This window comes from Haemaphysalis longicornis, unplaced genomic scaffold (genome assembly GCF_048455015.1).
Source record: "Haemaphysalis longicornis isolate Haplotype H1 unplaced genomic scaffold, Haemaphysalis longicornis Haplotype H1 scaffold_6, whole genome shotgun sequence".
NCBI classification, from domain to species: domain Eukaryota; kingdom Metazoa; phylum Arthropoda; class Arachnida; order Ixodida; family Ixodidae; genus Haemaphysalis; species Haemaphysalis longicornis.
The window spans coordinates 211,071,064-211,090,737 of NW_027526407.1; the positions used below are offsets into that span (position 1 = coordinate 211,071,064).

Genomic DNA, 19,674 nt, shown 5'->3' on the forward strand with positions numbered 1-19,674 from the left:
TAACAGATGAACAAGTAACTGTCGCCACCCATGGTGTGGGGTCTGGGATAGTTTTAGCACCAGCACTAGCAGAACCTTCCCTGCCGCAGCAGTTTCCTTTCACCCCATCCAGAGGCCCCATGGGCAACACGCGTTGGGCCGCTGTTGGGTTAGGTGGGCCAGTCTACGCAGCTGCCCAGGGGAGACGATTTCAGCCCTTGGGCAGTACCGCTCCCTGCTCTCCAAGTGACCCCCATGAAAATGGGAAGAGCATTTCTAGCAAGAAATCATAATTTCCAGCTTCATTTCTGACTAGATTATTAGATTCTAGCTGGAATCGACAACTTTCTAACTAGAAAAATTCTTTGTCTAGCTAGAAACGATTATTTCCAGCTTGCGGTTTTTTTCCTTCTAGCTGGATTGAAAAATGCTAGCTAGAAGTAAATCTCAATCCAGCTAGAAATGAACTAGAAACTGAATTTCTAGCTAGAAATTTGCCTTTTCTAGCTAGAAGAAATTTCTGGTTCAATAATCCAGCTAGAAAAAAACATACATTTTCACCTGGGGAAGCAGCAGATGGCGCTGGGTGCACACAGAAAATGCCAGGCAGAAGAATGCCATCTCACAGGTCAGATAGACAAACTGGGGAGCGTGTGCTTAGTCTGGCTAAGCACCCTTGCAATGCAACACCCGCGAAGGCCCACCCTGCTTTAATCGCACGGCTGTTTTATTGAACATTTGTAGAGCTAACACTGAGGGAAGTCACGAAAGCATCTCGTATTTCCCAGCACAAGCAGCCACCCGTCCATTGACAAGGGGATGCCGCTAGTGTTGTTTCTGTAAGTTTCGGAGAATCCATACGTACGTTCCATTCGCTCAAGATGGGATCCTGTCAAGTTTTTCGAAAACACGAGCCAGTCGTCAGAGGCGCTCATCATTGTGCCCATTTCCCGATCCCCACCTGTTTGTGGCACAGTCCCACAGTGAACAAAGTCCAACTAGGCTGAGTTGCAGGGGCTCTTCTTGACAGATCCTAGCACGAAGCTGGCCGCCTAAATCTCTCCGTGTAAGACACTTTCTTTTCCGCAACAAAGCAGGCAATGTTGCTTTCACTGTGATCTTTCGTGATCCGGGTATTTGTGTAAGCCATTACAGAACTCCTTCACACCCTATATGAGAGGGACCAGCCAATGTGCAATAAATGTTGGGCCAGACCGCGTAGAGAGTCACGAGCCTGGACTATGCTTTCGCAAATGCACACACGCCAACTGTAATAACTGGATTGATGTTTACAGCCGGAATAGACAGTACAGCACACAGATGGACTGCACGCGGAAACACAAAGGTGCGGATGATTGCGGACACAGTCATAAAGGGAGTCATGCGCTCACAGTCGGCGATCTCAGGGACGAGACGGTCTGGATGTGACGACGCGGAGACGCACTTCGCTCGCTGGCCACGGGGCAGGTTAGTGGAGTCGTGGCGGTATCTCACTGGACAACCACGTGATGGTGGCCGATGGCTATGTTGAATTTTGCAATTTCGAGCTTCGGAAGTCTGGTGGTTGCCTCCTGTGATTGAAACGACGTCGTACTTGACGCGGGAGCCGAGGACTGTGTGTTGCTCGTTGAACTGGTGTTAACTTGCGATGAAACCGCCGGGGCAATGTCGCTAGCTGTTCCCATTTTGATAGCTCTTTTGACGATTGTTTTCATCGAGCTTATTTTTGTGCTGTACGCACTACAGCTGGCCAATTCTTCATCAAGCTGGTCGATGTCTATCTTCTTTTCGACGTTCTCGTTAGCTACTCTAAGCTCTGCAGATTGTTGGATAAGCAAGTCAAACAATTCTTCCAGCTCACCGATCGCTGCTGGTGACGCTTGCAGTAGCTCGTTGGCGGTTGCAATGGTCTTGTCGATGCTGCTGCGAATTGCTGCTTGGTTTCTCTGGAGTCGATCCATGATGCTCTCGGTGTCGCTTGGTCGACTTCTCCCGGGTTTCGGCACCAAAATGATGAGTAGTGTTTTCTTTGTCGAAAACAGTACGGAAAACCGCAGGCGTGAACTTGCCTTTAGATATTAGCGAGTTCCCGCTCGACTGCGCGTAACTTAACGGGGCGGCTGGTGCCGCGCGCGCAGGAGATCTCCAAGGAACGATGCGAACAGTGTGGGGTTCACTTGAAGAACTGTTTATTATACGCACAGGTATACACTACTGAAAGAGGGTAAGGGCACGAACAAAGAGGAGAGTCTCGGTGCCTCAAATGGCGATGGTTGGCGTCGGTTCGTCTGCAAGCACGCACACATATAAACACACGTCGCTCGCTGGCGCCGCACCGTCCGGGGTCTGTGGCATGGTGTCGGATGCGCCGCATGGTGTAAACAGCGGCCGCTTTTCGTTCCGATCCTCGTCTTCGGTTACTTGATCCGGGGCCTCCAAAGTCCTCCCGAGCTCTTCCCCGTCAGCGACGTATAAACTTTAGACACGCCTTCCGAGAACGGAGGAATTCTTAACAGGCTAGAGGTGGGACGGAAGTGATTAGGTCTGCGCCACGGTGAGGCCTCGCTGCCCGCGCTCTATGCCACTGGAACACCACTCACTCCGACGGGTGCAACAGCTCTTTGTCGTCTCGTTGACAGCCTGGCAGTGGCTCAGACGAGAGAGCCGGCGACGGTCCTCGGGCCTACACCACGAGGGTGGCCGTCTTGCTGCCTCCGAGAACGAACAGCTTCATTTCTTGCTCCTCCCCATACCTTGCGTCTTTTTTTTTTGTTGGCTACACCCGTGGAATTCGGTGGATTGACCTCTCCAGCGACACCTCATCACACAATGACAGCTGCCAGTGACTGATTGGGTCAACATGCACGCTCCTCACTGACATGAAGTGTGGACTGAAGAGGGTTGAACTCGTTCTCTGCTGTCAACATCAATGACAGTAACGAAGGATTCCGGCTTCAATATAGGGAATGTCAATCCCCCCCTTTCCCCTAAGGAGAGCACATCCTGCAGTTATTCAATGGCCCACTCAGGGGGATTGGCCAATAATGATGACAGTTGATGACATTCGCTGCACCATCATTTCTGTGTGTGTGAGACATTTGCTTCGGCATCACCTGCCCTGTGTGGCAGGCTAGCAGACGCACTAGCGCACGGGCCTCAGCCTTTCTGTCGAGCCTTGCGTGCCACACGGGGCCAAGTTTTCCGCAAATAAAGATTATTATTATTATTATTTGCAGCAGATACCATATGTGGGTTACTTTCGTAACCCACACAACTCCCTCACCAAATACCTTCGCATTTACATGTCGTTTCTTCCAGCAAGTTCGGCAACTAACACTTGCGTAGTCGTGGAGTCAGCTCACAATCTTTTTAGCCTTTACAACAAAACAACAACAAAAAGGAGTCTTACAAATTGAGTGCGTTATAACGTACAGCGCGAAAGGGATTTTCAATCAAACGATCTCTCCCGAAAAAGATCAACATACAGTAATCCCTCGTTACAACAACATCGCTTTACTCGAAATATCGCTTTATTCAAAATTTCTTCTGGTCCCAACCCAAACGCATGCATTTTAGGCTGCATTACTCGAAGCGCGGGGAGACCTTGACCCGCTTAGAGCGAAGTGGTGAGGAGAGGCGTCGCCGAGAAGCAGCGACCCAGCGGCAGGTCAGGCTGTCAACATAGCGGGTCAGTGCAATCTGGTGTTTCCCCGGCAATTTTCTAGAGCCGGTCATGCTCGATTCGCGCCATCTTACTTTAGACAAACGGTCCAAATGCGTGGTAGGGTCATTGAATTTTGTTCCTGGACATTGGTCAATGGCGTGGATGGGACGGTGCACGAACACCGACACTCGAACCGCAGAATTCGACGACAACGGGGCGCCGAAAAACTCTTGCTTTGCAAACTGCATGGATGCACACCTCGGGAAAAAATTGTCCAGTGCTCATGCAGAGCCAATAGTGCAAAGCCGGTCAGTTTTCATGATTGCGCTGTGTACCCACAATGAGCGGTTAATAGTTTTTTAACCTCAATGAACACGACCTCAGGCTCGAGCCACAGCATTTCCGGTGCGAAACTCTTGTAGCGTTCCGTGACGCCCGCAACAGCCCCCCTTGCCCTATAAGAGTGGCCTTCCTTTCCTCATTGGCCCTCCAGTCTGCAAGTCACTGCTCTCGCTCGCCTTCGTGTCAACTCCTCGCCCCCTTGTTGTCACATCGCTGCTCCTCCAAAGGTCCCTTGGGCACCGACGGCATGTGCCTTTGGACGCGGGAGTACCTACGCGTGCTGCGAAGTAAAGTTGAAAGCCTTAGCGGTGACCGAGCCTTACGCAATGCTTGGTCAAATTGATCTGGAAAATTGTCGCGGAAAGACGTTGACTAAGAAGAGAAATACACAGGACGACGCGCTTCGTCCCGTGTATTGCGCTTCTTAGTCAACGTCTTTGCGCGCCAATTTTCAAGATGAATCAACACCAACTCGCCCAACTTGCATCCTGTTGGTCAAATTGGAGCAGGGGTTGCTGGTGCTCGGCGGGAACTCGAAACAGCCAAAGCTCCCTGCCCTTTTTGCACATGAATAACGCTTTGCTTCACTGAATACATTGTGTTTTGATTCCTCGCAGTTGTGGCTTATATCAAAACCCCGCTTAAAACGAAATTTTTCGCCGTCCCGCTGACTTCGTTATAACGAGGGGTTACTGCACGTGCCACCCGTTCCACTGCTGCTAGTTCAGCGCAGACCAGTGCGGAACGCTTCTTCTGCACCACAAACTATGGTAGGTGCAGCCAGGTAGTAGTGCTTCAGGAATCGCAGGATAAATGACTGAACAAAGCAATCGCTTGCATCAAAGTGCTTCAGCCACACTGTGCCTCGTCACGTCATAGGTGCAATATACGCCTCCGTTAATAACCGCGGCTTCAAAACCGTCATCGCAGTGTCTAAACTTCTTTAGCCTGCATTCCCTAGCTACGGCCCGGTGAGGCGGGCACTTGTGTTGCCTTCCAGAATGCATACACTTTTTCCCTTACGCTGTCGAATGCCTTCTGCTCTGTCAAACACAACACCGCGCCAAATGCAACGCACCAAAGCACCTAGAGGTCTACCACAGCTTATACCTGGAGGGTCGACAGCTTCCGTAGAGTTCTCAACATTGTTCCAGCATTCGCCGAGCCTTCCCACAGGGAAAAGGTACGCTGAGCGAGCCTTCCCTACCACCCTGACGTGGTTGTCTCAAATACTGCGCTCATAACTCGCTCGCGAAAACCCGGAGAGCACAAGCGAAAAAAGGGCACACCGCCATGCCAGGCCACATGCTGCAGACGACACGACTAGAACACGGCTGCGAGTTTGGATCCAGTCGGCTCGTGTCTACCCCGTTCACGCTTTTAAAACGTTTTTTTATTGATGTTTACTAGGTGCGTTGTAGTTTCTTCCCTTTTGAATTTGTTTTTGCGTTTTTTTTATTTTCTGGTGATCGCTGTGCGAGCTTGCGCACAACTGCGTGACATGTGCGCGACCAACCACCGTTGCCACCGTCCATGGTCCGGCGCGACGACCACGTCCTTCATGGCGGCGGCCATAGGCTTTGCGCCCGTGGCCGTGCTGTTTCGTCATCATTGGCAGCAAATCTCCTCCACGGAGCACACGGCTGTGCCAGAATGATCGCGCTTGGCTCGAGACATCGGGGGCACCTCAGCGAACGGCCAATGCTTCCATCTTAGCTTCGTGCCGACGCCTGGTTTCGAAGCGCACCCAAGGGTCCTTCACGAGTGAGCACCTGCACAGCGATTGCGCTAGTCGTCGTAGGGACGCCCTGCGCCTCGTTGCGCAGTCCGTTGTTTCGTGGCACACGTTTGAAAAAACGAGCGGTGCAAGTGGGTTATCTTTCGATGCTGCCTTTCTCCAAACGCTCAGATGATCTTGTTTGTTTGGTTTTAGTTGCGTCTAAGCGCAAGGCCGATGTCCCCGCACAAAATACGCAGAGTTACCTGCGTGAATTTCTTTACAATACTTCGAACGTACGCCAAAATAAGTCAGTTTTGTTGACTCGCAGATGATGCGAAGTTGTCTTGTCACTAGCCCAAACTTTCAAACTTTCGGGTTGAATCATTGTCATGCGATCTAGTTCAGGTAAAATCGTGAACGTGTATGGCGACCACCCTCGAGGTCAAGGGCCTGACTCATACCTCACAGTTGCTCTTGACCTCGGCAACCGTTTCTTGCACTGTTGATGAGATGAAATCTGTGCCTGTCGAAATTGAAAAGAAAACGCGTTTCGCTCCCAATTCTCCATTTAGAGTCGCCCCACGCCTGTGCACCGCGTCAGACGTTTTCTCTCCACGCTCCTCTGTCCTGATCCACTGTAACCTCAGTTTTTCTCAATTATTAAACCTTTTAAATTCTCAAAGCCTAGTTTCTCCTATTTGATCTATTCTCCACTTACAGAGAAAATTTTATTTCCCTGAAAATGCTTTTTGTTTTCGTACAAATGATACGACCAACCTATGGGATAACGCGTAATAGCTGTACATAATGTGAGCTAGGTCGTGGCTCGAATGAAGATCAAATAGGAGAAACTAGGTTTTGAGAGTCTGACAGTGTGCAGCAGTGTTGCGGATGCTTGCGTCCTCTGTCCCCAGCAGAGCGAAGCGGATGCGCTGCGACACACCTCCCAGGATGGACGACCTGCACAACACAGACAGTGGGGACGATGACGGTCCCGCAGACATGGACGACATCGAGATCATCGAGGTCTACGAGGCCAGCAGCGACGAGGACGACGACGGCAGCGACGAGGCGGCTGACGACGACGCCGCCGGCCAGGACAACGGCCTTCCCGTGGCTGTCCCTTCCGCCTCCTTCCTGGGCCACGAAGGCTCGGTGTTCGTGTGCGCGGTGTCCGGTGACGGCCAGCTGGTGGTGACGGGCGGCCAGGACGACCGGGGCTTCGTGTGGCGCCTGGACACGGGCGAGCCGGTCTTCGAGTGCGGCGGCCACGGGGACTCGGTGACCGGGGCGGCCTTCAACCACGACTCGACGCTGGTGGCGACGGCCGACATGGCCGGGGCGGTGCGCGTCTGGGGCGTGGGGGACCGGCAGAAGGTGTGGGACTTTGAGACCGGCTCGGACCTGCACTGGATCGACTGGCACCCCCGGGCCAACGTGCTGCTCGCCGGCACGGTCGACGGCACCGTCTGGATGTGGCAGGTGGGAAAGCGTTGGGCAGAGGCCAGCTCTGCTGATGCTGCCAGCACTGTTGCCGAACTGCATTCCTCTCACCCAGCTTAATTTGAAGGCCACACTGCCTTTTCTGGTGGCCAAATTTATGGCGTACTGCAGGAAAATGGTTATCTAGTTGGGCAAAACCAGAGGTCGGAAACAAGGTTACATTCAGAAAAATTTCTGCACCACAATGAGATAGCAGCAGCACCATTGGGGAAGTCACAAAAGGACTTCAGACTTTCAACGGTTGTGCAGGTCAGCTGGTTTTTCTCAGCTACGGCAGCTGGGGCACTGTCAAAGCTCCAAGCCGTGCCACGTTTTCGTGGTTGCCCGACAGTGTGCAAATGAAGTTGCATCCGAATGACGCTAACAGTTACAGCTGTGGGCTCTGTTCAAATTGTGGAGAAGAAGTAGGGAGCTGTAGAAGGCAGCACCGTGCAAAGTATGTGCTATTTAACTCCTTGCAAATGCTACGTGCTAATTCATTTCTATCCTGCCAAGACCATCACTTGCACTTGCATGTTAAGGCTGCAGTACACTGCTTCCTGAGCAGTCCACCGACACGGTGTCCACAAATTCAGCTTTTATCGGGGATGGTCAGCTCCAGTTGTCATCTGAAAGGAGGCACGCTGGCTGCCTGAACAGCAGTGCAAGCTGTGTGTGCTCATCTCCATGTTCGATCTTGCATTTGAGTGGTGGCAAGACAGTATGTCATATTTTGCCCTGAACTAGGCAAAGGCTATGTAAGCATCACATTGCATTGGTGTTGTCATGACAGCAGTGTGCTCTTGTTCAAGCGAAAATTCCGTGCCCCTATTCCACTCTGAAGGGCGAGCAGTGCGTGCAGTCCAAGGAGTGCACGGAAGAGAAGGTGATCGAGCATACGCTTCCCAGCTAATCAGCTGAATGAAGCTTGCAGCTGGCCTTTTATTCCAGCAGGCAAGCGAGGGGCGCTTTATTTCCCTCCTCCTCTGTAACCCATGTAAAGACAGCAGATGGGAATCGCACGACAACTCCCCTAATTACTACATCGAGTGAATGAAACTTGGCGTAATTTTAGAGTTGTTGTCATATTAGCTTTACTAGAACGAGAGTTGCAGTGGTTTTCTGCAACCCTAGTCCCTCTGTAGGCAGCCCTGTGTTGACAGCAGACAAGAACTGTGCAATGTTTGGAGCTATGTAATTGTGCAGTGTTTACAACGTTACTGCGAACTAACCATAGGAAATGGATACAACTCGGTGTAATGGTGCAGTTGTCCCAAGGCATTTACATCAGATTGGCAGCATTCACTGGAAAGTTGGCTTTGCTACAAACTTAAAGGCCAACTGCACTCACCTTTTTTCACCTCGACCAAATTTACCTTTAATGCATAGTAAGTACCCCCCAATCAGCTGGGACACAAGTGGTAGCCCCGTGAAACGCCTCGTTAATCAGTCAGAAGCATTTCAAGAAGCTCCGCCGCCGATTACGCAGCGCCTGCCGGCAGATCACGTACACAGCCATGACGCGCCCGTGACGTTCCAGCCGATGGGGGCTTCTTCCTCTGGCCAGTTACGCAGCTGGAGAACTGGTCGAGCTCTACTGCGTACGCTTCACCCATTTGCTGCCCCGTGCGCACGTAGAGCTGGCGCGCAGACTTTCTTCCGAGCGGCTGACCGCCCAGCCGTTCGCTGGACGGCTGCAACGTCACTGCAATGGCCGCGCTCTCCTCGGTTTCGGTTTCAAAATAACCGATTTTTGCTGACCGCTTGCGGCGTCCACGCGCGTATTTCAGCTCTTGTATTTTGCATGTTGCATTCTTTTTAAGCAGATTATACGGAAATAGGGTTTTCAAGAGGTCGAAACTTTGAGTGCAGTTGGCCTTTAAGGGATGTATAGCGCAACAAAAAAGATGCACGAGGACAAAGCGCTAGTGCTTTGTCTTTGTGCATCCTTTCCGTCCTTCGTCTTTTATGTTATGCGCTTTGTCCTAAGTGCATACTTTCCGTCTTTCATCTTTTTGTTGTGCTATACATCCCTTAAGTATGATCGACCAACTAGCCCAACCACGTACCTTATTTGCTACAAAATGTGGAATTCTTTGTTTGCTAGAACGCAAAAAGCTTGCACAACTAGCCACAAACAGCTTTTCTGCACAATGTGGTTGTTGGGTGGGCCCGGGAGAGTGTTTGGTGTGCAACGGAGACGGATGGTGGCGTGCAGGTGCCCAGCGGCCAGTGCAAGACCCTGCGGGGCCCCCACAGCGGGTGCTGCGCGGGGCGGGCACTGTCGGACGGCAAGCGTGCGGTGGCCGGCTACGAGGACGGCTCGGTGCGCGTCTGGGACCTCAAGGGGGCCTCGGTGGTGCACGCGCTCACCGGCGCGCCCCAGGCGCACAGCACGCCCGTCACGTGCCTGGCTACGGGTGGCGGCGACCTGGTGGCCTCAGCCGCCCTGGATGTGCGGCTGCTGCACGCGGGCACGGGCCGCCTGCTGGCCACCCTCGCCGCGGGGGGACCCACCAGCGGCGGTGAGCACTGAACGGGGGGTGGTGCGTGCTGGTTAGCAGGCAGGGAGTGGCCTGCTTCTGGGTGGAACACTTGTAATGTAACCGCCCGTAGAAATATAACGCGGGTTTTCCTCTAGGCCTCCCATAGAGCTCAATGCATAAGCGTACCACTTATAATGCGGTTGCCCGAAGCGCGATACTGTTTTAAAGTGCGTTTTTGGCAGATCCACTGATCGACCGGCGCAGCTGGGAGAGTTTTAGGGTCGCAAGAAAGGGAGGAAAAAAAAAAAAATCGGCCATTCGACGCAGTGCGCACTCCCTGCTCTCCTCTAACTTTGACATAGAAAAGGAAGAAATAGGCACCCTCCAGTTTGCGTGTTCCGCTTGCATGCATGTGATAAACACAACTGTCCTGGCTTGACACATCTCCGAAGATGGCGAGCCCCTCCGCATTCCTCCATTGCCCCGCTCCTTGCGCGATAAGTTGTTTCTATTATAACGTGCTTCCCCTACCTGTAAGCAGTGCTGATCAGCAACCGCCTGCAGCATGGTGAGCTGGGGAGGGAAAAGCAAAGAAAATCCCACGTGCATTCGTGCCAACGTTGTCCCGCAACATCCGTTCATGGACACTGCGAAACATAGATGTGCTCCCTCAAAACGCGAAGAAGGTAAAGCTGCGCTCGCGGTTTCCAAGACAGCAGCTTGTAAACCCTGCAGTAGTGTCTGATGTGAAAAAAAAAAAAAAGACAAGATAAACAGCGCACCGCTATTTTTAAAATGCCTTTGTTTGAATGCGATGTGATTGGATTGGCGGATGTTTTCTTTATAGTGCGGATTCTTGCAGCTCCAGCGACATGAGCTGTCTAGTATGCTTAGGGCCCCTCAGTTTTCGCGGTGAAACATTTCAAATTCTGTGATTCCAGATAGGGGAATCTGCAAAATTCCGCGACAACATTGAAACGGCATAAGGTACATGTAACAGTTCATTTATTAGACACTTCAGACTCCTAACATGCTAGATTTTATTTACAACTGAAGGAAGCTGTTGTGGGTGAGCATCTGGTGATGCTTTGTGCTTTCTTCACCAAGAGAATGGTGCTTGTCAGGCACGATGTCACCATAGCGACTGAATGACTTTTCTGCGTCAACAGAGTTGATTGGCACCGACAGGTATTTAAGGGCAATGGAAGAAAGTGTTGGAGTGAGGTGTTCCATCCCAGCCCAGAAAGCCAGGACATCAAAATCTTCACCTGGCTTTTGTTGTTTAGAAATTGTGCCAAATCCCTGTCACTAGACTTGAGCTCTTGGGCAGACTTCAGGTACACTTGCCATTCAGCAGCTAGGGCTATAAATCCAGGTACGGCCCCAATCTCTGATCTCTTCTCTGAGAGACACCCAACTTGCTGGGGATCCAAGCACCTCACACTCTTGAAGAACTTCCAAGTGTCAGAGTTCTCCAAGTATACTAGCGCCTTGCTAGCCGCTTTACTCATTGCATCCTTCATTTGTTTGCAATCTGACCAGCCTTGTCGTGTGCAATGTTCTCTTTCTGTGGCTATGGCTACGCCCCTTGATTAAGGTGGAGGCTGCACCACCTAGCCACTTTTATTATTTGACAAGGTAGGAACACACGGATACAAAAAATTTTCAACAGTAAAAACGTTGCAGACAATTATTAGAAACTATTTTGCTATTGCTTATAGAAAATACCACTTTACCGCCACATTTCACCGAATATATCGTTTTGGAGACGTAGCGCCACACTTCTAACGGTTTTTTTGGAATTCCGCGAAAACACTTCAATTCCGCGATTTTTCGCGGAATTGCGGAATCGCAGAAAGCTAAGGGCTCTAAGTATGCTTGGGTGTCCCTTAACAGCGACAACGAAAGTTTCCCCTGCGCCCCATTCCTGCATTACGTTCATGTTAAGCGCAGAAGAAAACAGGGACACAGAAGACAAGGACAAGCGCTTAAGATGAACGTTATGGAATACCAACCAGCCTGAACGCAAGCCATTCCTGCAGCCAGCTGTTCTTTTGTACGCTGCCAAGAGTGCATCACTGCAATCATTTTGGACCCAATGCAAGGTGTTTCTGCGATTTCTTTTGGGCTTGTACACCACCGTAGCAGCACCTGGCAGATGAGGTGACAAAAAAGCGGGTGATGCCACGCACCAAGCACACCCTCTTTTCGAAATGTGCACGTGTTGACACGGCGGGTTCGTGGCTTCACCAAAGTGGCACGCCAGAATGGGGGTCGCCATGCATTCTTTCTTACATGGACCGGCTTTGCCTTGCAACACTTCTTTTTGCTCCTGGCACCGTAACCAACAACAGGGGCAACATTTTTTCTTGTTCACCTGGAAGCTTCTCAAAGAGCCCTGACAGATAAAAATTGCGAGAGGTGTTTATTTATATTGATAATTTGACCCATTTTTTTTTGTTTTAGCTCAGGCAAATGATGTAGCCACGGGCCGGGTTTTATGAAGCCAGCGGTTACCATCTATACCCGCAAGATGCCCCTTACCTGGCCTCCAGCCTGCCAGTTGTGTTCGACCCTTAATTAGAAGCCAACCGCAGTGACAGTCTTGAACTCTGGCTTCCTGGCTCTTTGCACAGTCGGCCGGCCCATGCAGGCTCGTCCGCCTCGGAGCTCTTTTGAATGCACCCGATTCACAAGGCTGCTGAAGTTCCTACACGAAACTGGGTTACATGCCTCCCGTTACAGCACTGTCCTAGCTGTGCTTACAATTTATAATTTCCGTACCCTCTTCCTTTCCTTGGTTCCTCACCTTCTGTCCCCTTTCTATCCTGAGGCAAAAAAAGGGGGACTAAGCACTCACTAAACCCCCAAGTGTTGTGGCTTCACGTGCTTACTCCTGTTGCATGTGTCGAGCTCAGTTCCTTTCAGAAAAGGTGCAAGGTTGGCAGGCTAATTCAGCGAGTCCCAGTGCACGCGAGTTGGGGGAAAAGTTGACATTCCAGGAAAACGGAAGCAGGTGAATTACCTTCTATAACCACCATAGCCCTGGATATCGTTCACTTTTTTTGGTCAGGAGCTGTGCTCAGTATTGCGTCTGTGTGATTATGTTCTTCACTGTGCGTGCCTGGCAATCAGTGTATCCATTTAGGTGCCATTTTTGTGCACCCCAGTGGGTTGGAGCTAACACTGTTGCAGGAACACTTGGCTGCACGTAGCCCACTGTGAGGATGAAGATGACCAAGTCTAGGGATCACACTAAGCAGGCAAGAGCCGCTCCTTATTCTAAAATGTGACGTAGCTCAGAACTCGATAGAAGCCGCCATACAGTTCACGGCAGAATACGAGTGTGACAGCAGCCTTCCTTTCCTCGATGTCCAGCTGAGGCGTGCTGGAACGAGTCATTGGCTGTGCACAGGAAGGCGATGCATGCCGGACATCACCTGAATTTTGATGCGTGCCTCGCAGCCTGTCACGAGCAATCCGTCGTTTCTTCTGTTGTGACGCGGGCAACACGTATTTGCTCAAGTGACGACGAAAGGAGGAAAGAACGTGAAACAATACGCGAAGAATTATTGACGAACGGCTACCCGGAGAAATATATTAGGAATGCTGAAGATCGTGTCCTCAATCTCAGGCCATCCCAGGGCAAGTCATTTCGAAGACGTGTCAGCATTCCATACGTTCCTGGGTTCAGCAAAGCTCTAAGCCGTATCATTTCAACGTATGACCTTCGCATTGCGCACATTCCGTCCAACACACTGAGGAATCAGCTTGTGAATGTGCAAGACCGCTTGGACAGCACGAGATACCCTGGTGTTGTTTACAAGATACCATGCGCAGACTGTAGCTGCAGCAGTTGCATCGGCGAAACTAGCGCCTTCATCAGGAGATTAGAGGAACACCAGAGGCACACCAGAGGAACACCAGGGCAGCAACAAGGAAGCGTCGAATGCCCTGGCCAAGCATGCTGATGATCACTGCCACTCAAGGAAAAGAACCCAACCACGACACTACTCGTGGAATCCGCGTTCCTTCAAAAGACCAAGGGCACTATCAACAGCACAGATGGCAATCTGCCGGCAAGCTGCACCCTTTCATTACGTCACATTTTAGAATAAGAAGCGACTTACGGCTCTTGCCTGCTCAGTGTGATGAAGGTACCCGAAATACGGGTTCTGAAATGCCTGTGTGTTTCCACCTTGACTTGGTCAGTGACTGCATCTTCGTCCTCATCATGATACCTGACCAGACGAACTTTCGTCGAACTCTTCAGCTGCACAAATGTGTTGTTGTTTGGCTGCTTTGAGGGGGCGCATGGGTCTTTGATCAAAAACTTTATTTTTAGATGCAGAGCATCTGATTCACTCGCCTTGTCCCTCCGGCGTCGTCGTCGTTGTTGTCGGCGTTGTCCACCCCTCTGCCATTCTCCTCGCTGCGCGAGCTGCGCTCTCCGCCGCTCTCCGCCGCTCACCCCCTCTCCTCTCCGATAACGAACACTCTCTCGCGAGGGGCATTGGATTGGATTGGATTTGATTGGATTGGCTTGGCTTGGATTCGGTTGGATTGGATTTGGATTGGATTGGATTAAAGTGGATTGTGTTGGATTGTGTTGCGTCATAGCCGCGGCACGTTGCGTCATAGCCGCGGCAGACGCGCTGGGGCCGGCGCATGTGCAGTACTCTCTCTTCCGCGGTTTCCTCTCCTTCGGGCGCGCTGCGCATATAACCGGTGTGCCGTTCTCCGGCGAAGCAACATCCACGCTTGGCTCAAACACCTAGAGTCCACGCCGCTTTACAAGTACTCCAACGTCGTCATCGACTGGGACCAGCTTACGCAGTCCCCTCAACGTTATGCGCGCTATAAAACGCGTTCCCTTCGCCGCTCCGCCTATGCGTCGCATCTACACAGGGGTTCCCGCGAGGGGAGGTGGGAGTTTTACAGTTGTGCTTGAGGACAAAAACTGGGAGAAGTATGTAGTTCTTCATTCTGATTGTAGATATAAAATTTTGTTTGTGTGAAACAAATATATTGAAATTTATTTTCAATTTTTGTTTGATTTTTTCACAGCTTTTATAATGCTGTAGGGATGCAGCTGAACAAGGTGCCAGTGAACTGCACAAATCAAGGAGTGCAATAAGACTAAAATCACTCTCTGTCTGGTCTGTAGCAAAAGTTACGGCCGTTTGAAGTTTTGGCCTGGAAGGCAAAACTGGTTTTTCTAGTTCCCACGTTCCAGACCCAAGCTTCAAACAGCCGTAACTTTTGCTACAGACCAGATATAATGATGATTTTATTCTTATTGCACTCCTTGATTTGTGCAGTTCACTGGCACCTTGTTCAGCTGCATCCCTACAGCAGTTCTTTTACGAAAGCTGCCAAAATATCAAATACAAAAATCCAAATAAATTTGAAATTTATGTTTTACACAAAAACAAATTTTGTATCTGCAATCAGACCGAAAAACTGCATACGTTCTCCAATTTTCCTCATAGCTATAAAAATAAAGTTTTTTTGATTTAAGACCAGTATGCCCCCTTAATATGTTAGAGGCCATCCCTCTGTGCCTGCATCAATGTGGGGAGATTTTTTTACAGCCTCACCGAGAAATTTTTCGTTATGTGGGTGACACGTGTGGCATTAACTGCAACACTTATTGTAGGCAAGTCAGTCGATGTGTGCCTGAGTGTGCATGAGAAATGCGAGAAGACAGGAGAGGGCACGCAAACATCCAAGTCCATTCCAATCCCATCTTTCGTCCAACCAAAATCAAATCGAAGTTGCAAGGCACTGCTTTATTTATGCAAAAGGATGTGTGAATAGCAAAGCATTCTAACCAAACTACTTACAATTAATTTAGTTAAAGTAAGCCAGGAAGTGCCACGCATTTTTCGCTTTGCATTCGTTACATTTTTCAGAACGCACAGTGCTCTTTGTTGAAGTTTGGTACTTTTGGGCCGCAGGAAGAGAGAAATGCAAAACTGGAGCGTGCATTTGGGTTGGGAAGGTTGACTGCAGAATTCCTTCTCCAGCATTGGTAGGCGAGCTTTGGGATTTGGTCAAACCATTTGGTCCATTCCATCAGCCTATTTTATGCAACTGCCTTCCTTTCTGCGTAGCTGGAATCCTCCTTCACTGCCGAACTCTGTCTGGCCCCCGCGTTGAATTGTTGGTCCTCTTCTACTGGTGCAGTTCGCTCTCTGGGTGGTGCACCAGTGGCCATTGCGTCGCTCCACAAGCACCTTCTCTCTCGTAATTGTAGCCGGGCTGTCATCTGCCACAGTTTTCTGCCCAAGGATGGTTGGGCCGATGTAGGCCGGGGAATCTGGTCACAATGTGACGGGCGATTGCTTTCCGCCCCTGCATGTCCGAACTGAATGCTCTGCTCGCCACGACACCAGAAGGCGGCATTTTCCTGCAATTTATAGGCACCTCATTCCTTTCAGCCGATGTTCCTTTAAGCGTGCTTATAAATTCTTGGCAGAGAGTGAATTTTAGTGCACAAGCACTCTGGTGGCCGGCTGTGGTTTGGCAGCAGCATTGTGAGCGAGTGAGTGAAGGCGGAGGAAAGTGTGGCAAGAGGGGGGGCAATGTGCTGGGCCCATACAGGACGCTCGTCGGAGCATCTGGAGAAAGTGTGAAGGGCGCTGCTATGGTGTCATCTCTCCCTCACTGCCTCTCCCGCCAGGCGCTACTCCTCCGTGCGTGGCTGATGCAAACCGTGTGACCTTTGCGAGGGGTTGGTTCAAACACCACTATCACAAGTGGGGGCGCTGACGCGCTCCGAGATCACGGCGCAGTGAACGTTCACTGATCACACAATCACTTCCCGAGGCGCAGCAGCTGGGCGCCGTGACCGAGAAGACCGCAGTTCACCCTGCACGCAAATTTCCCATTGGGGAGTAGAGTGATCGTCAGCGTGTCCTTTGCGTGCAATTCTGTATCGCGCACGACCACGACCATCTGTCTCACTGGCCTTTTAAACCAATTTACATTTAGTTGGCAGCCTAGCTTTATACACCAGTCATTTGATTTATAGTGTGAACATTCACTTGTACACTGCCTGATCTTATTTCCACTCACCAGGATCTTGTCAGTAGTTTTTTCTTTAGTCTTTCCCCCTCTTTACCCCTTGTTGGCCTTGCACCATTGGAAATGAGCCATCGCCATCATCAGTTCTGTCAAATTCATGCACAAATTTTCCTCTCAGTTCTCAAGTGTACCGACCAGTTGCGAAACCCTGTTTGGAATGCGTGCCAAGCGAGCAGCCCTGCTTTGTTGAAGCTGAGGGGAAGTGTGTGCCACCTAGCTGGGGGCAAGGGAAATTTGCCAGTACTTGTGTGGATATTATTGTGGACGGCTCCCCTTGCACACCATCTCTCTTGGAGGGGGTGTTTCCATGGTTTTGCTTTTGTGACTGAGCGCCTGAGTACTGCTAGCAGATGGCAGGCCTGTGCACTTGCCCCACGTTTACCCCCCCAGCGCGGGGGGGCCAAGTGCGGACCGGCTTTCAGTGCATGGGGAGTTTGGCAGGTGGGGTGCACGCAAGGAGTGACCCTGGCTCCGTCGCTGTTCGCTCGCAGCGGGCGACGACAGCGTGGAGGCGCTGTGCTTCGACGGGCAGCAGCGGCTGCTGGCGGCGGGCATGCTGAGCGGGTGCCTCTCCCTCTGGGACCTGGGCACCCTGGTGGAGCGGCAGCGGTGTGCACACCCACAGGGGGTGTCGCGCTGCCTCTGGCGGGGCCCCCACACGGTGGTCACGGGCTGCCTGGACGGCGTCGTCCGTGCCTGGGACACCCGGGTGGGCGGGGCACCCGTCACCCAATGGAGGGGCCCGCCCTCGGGGGAGCTGCTCGACCTGGCGCTGTCGCCGGACGGGCAGGCCGTCGTCACTGCCTGCAACGACGGAGCCTGCGCTGTCTACCGCTTCTCCGACTGAGCGGAGAGGTCATCCCTGTTTGGAGGATACTCTTGCCAGGCCTGTTCCACGGTGTGTTTCAGAGACTGTGCGTGTGGGTGTGCTGCAACCTTGAACTCTGAAGCCACGGCCACGGCTAGACTGAGTGCAAGTTGGGAAAAGGCAGAGGGAATAAATTTTGGTGTGCTGTGCTGAGAAGAGTTTCTCGTGGGAAACGGAGAGGGTATTGGGAAGTGTGCCGATGCATGGAAGGCGGAAAGCTTTTGCGCAATAAAATTGCCACGCTTGCAAGTTGCGGGTCAAACCATATCTGGTTTCTTCCTCTGGCTGCGTGTGGAGAAAACTCAGTTCTTTGCCGTTGAGTGAGGCCCTTTCTTTGGGGTGATTTGTTTGTGCTTTCTTTGGAGACTGGCTAGAGAGCAGCGGAAGGGACCGTCTGCTGCTGTCCTAGCCTGTGAGATGGTGTTGCCATTTCTACGGCAATGGACATTGTTCGAGGGAGAATAGCAAGAAAGGGACGACAGCGTGCATTTGAAAGATTGCCATGCCAGATTATCAAAGATGCCAATTTGTAACTCTCGCTGATTAGGCAAGGCGGCAGGGAGGGCGGGTGACCGCACACTAGTAACTTCCCCACTTACGTCAGACATGGAAGCCGCAGGCACATGTGAAGAGTGGCTAGTTAAAGCAAACACAAAGCAAGTGATGGTTTTGTTCAAATGGTTTCAAATCAAAGCAAATATTTAGCAGTTACAAGAGAGAAACTGGAATGTACCGTTCCTCAAATGGGCGTCGGTGACTAGCGGTGTTTTTATGGTGTGAAACATAGAAGGTATTCTGCTGCTTGTAGCTTATTTATAATATGCCGAAATGGAAGTAACTTTCTTCTCGGCTACGGGTGTTTCTTTAGTATCACGGGAAGTGCAGAGCTTCCTATACATGCTTTCGAGTTCATCTCCCATGTGAAGGAAGAAGTTCCTGACCATCTGCAAACACAGGCTACAAAATTCTCAGCGGTACCGAGTATCACAAATGACAAAGATTTCTATGAATTGCCAAGTTTCCGATGTGTTGCGACTTTTTTGTTGTACAGTTTTGTTGATTTTTGTGTTGGAGGTTTAGCTGTATTCCTTTTTCATGCATTGACTGAAGTATTTGCCTAATACATTTGTTCTGCTTCTATCCTCTCTAATAGAAGGCTCCAATACAGCCTACAGGCTTTGAAACCCCCTAAATCGATCGTGTTATGGAATCGGTTGCTGCTCTAAAGGTGAACTGCACTCAGAATTCCAACCTTTTAAAAACGTTATTTCCGTATCGTCTGCCTAAGAAGACTGCGAGATACAAAATATGACAGCTGAAATACACGTATCCACGGTGCAAACGACCATCAAAAATGATACATTGTGGAACCGAAATTGAGAAGAGTGCAGCCATTACGGCCCGGCTGAAGTGATGTTCCAGCACGCCACCGGCTGGCCGGAGGAAACTTGTGCGCAAAGCTTCGCTCTCGCAGCAACCATACGAGAAGTGCGCCCAGCAGAGCTCGACTGGTTCTCCTGGCTGGCCGGAGGAAAAAGCACCCGGCCGGCCGCAATGTCGCTTCCGCGTCGTTGGTGTTTGCGCCATCTGCCGGCAGCTGCAGCATCACCTGCAACGGAGCTCTTTTAAAAGCTTCCACGTCGTTAACAACGCATTTCATGGGGCTACGAGTCATGCCGTAGTTGGTTTGGTGGTACGTACTGTACGTTCAAAGTAAATTTGACAGAGTTGAAACCTGAGTGCAGTTGGTTAACCCCTTAAGGGCTTATGACGACCTGAGCTCGTCATGAGCAGTTGCCATTATTTTGCTTATGACGAGCTGTGGTCGTCATGGGCCTTTTGCAATGTTACAAGAGGCTTATGACGAGCCCAGCTCGTCAAACGGTGCTTTTCTATTTACAACATAGATGGCAGCACGGGTTCTGTCATTGGCGCTTGTATTCAATGAGAGGTTCCACACTAGATGGCGGAATCAGTGGCTTGTTTCCCAGGCATTTTGTGGCGTGTTTCCCGGCCTCATCCGTGCGGCGTTCTTGTTCATAAA

At 51.0% G+C, this 19,674-nt stretch overlaps 2 protein-coding genes across 5 annotated transcripts in view; one reads left to right on the forward strand and one right to left on the reverse strand.

Moving 5' to 3' along the window:
* Positions 1–5,329, reverse strand: part of LOC144141343 (12S rRNA N(4)-cytidine methyltransferase METTL15) — a 52,978-nt gene extending 47,649 nt beyond the window's left edge. Inside the window, exon 1 of one of the 2 annotated variants that reach the window (XM_077672937.1) lies at positions 5,096–5,329. In XM_077672937.1, the coding sequence (XP_077529063.1) occupies positions 5,096–5,131 (36 nt within the window). In that variant the 5' untranslated portion in view covers positions 5,132–5,329. The remainder of the gene's footprint in view (positions 1–5,095) is intronic. The other variant, XM_077672939.1, reaches the window with a different exon arrangement.
* Positions 5,330–5,513: 184 nt separating this feature from the next.
* LOC144141342 (angio-associated migratory cell protein-like) lies at positions 5,514–17,897 on the forward strand. Of its 3 annotated transcripts, none has more exons than XM_077672936.1 (4): positions 5,514–5,854; positions 6,623–7,187; positions 9,406–9,712; positions 17,254–17,897. In XM_077672936.1, the coding sequence occupies exons 2-4, from the start codon at positions 6,633–6,635 to the stop codon at positions 17,607–17,609; spliced, it is 1,218 nt and encodes a 405-aa protein (XP_077529062.1). In that variant the 5' UTR covers positions 5,514–5,854; positions 6,623–6,632; the 3' UTR covers positions 17,610–17,897. The 3 variants fall into 3 exon arrangements, with proteins under 3 accessions (XP_077529062.1, XP_077529061.1, XP_077529060.1); XM_077672935.1 differs by having other exon boundaries at positions 5,515–5,749; positions 6,620–7,187; XM_077672934.1 differs by having other exon boundaries at positions 5,515–5,749.
* Positions 17,898–19,674: the final 1,777 nt, after the last annotated feature.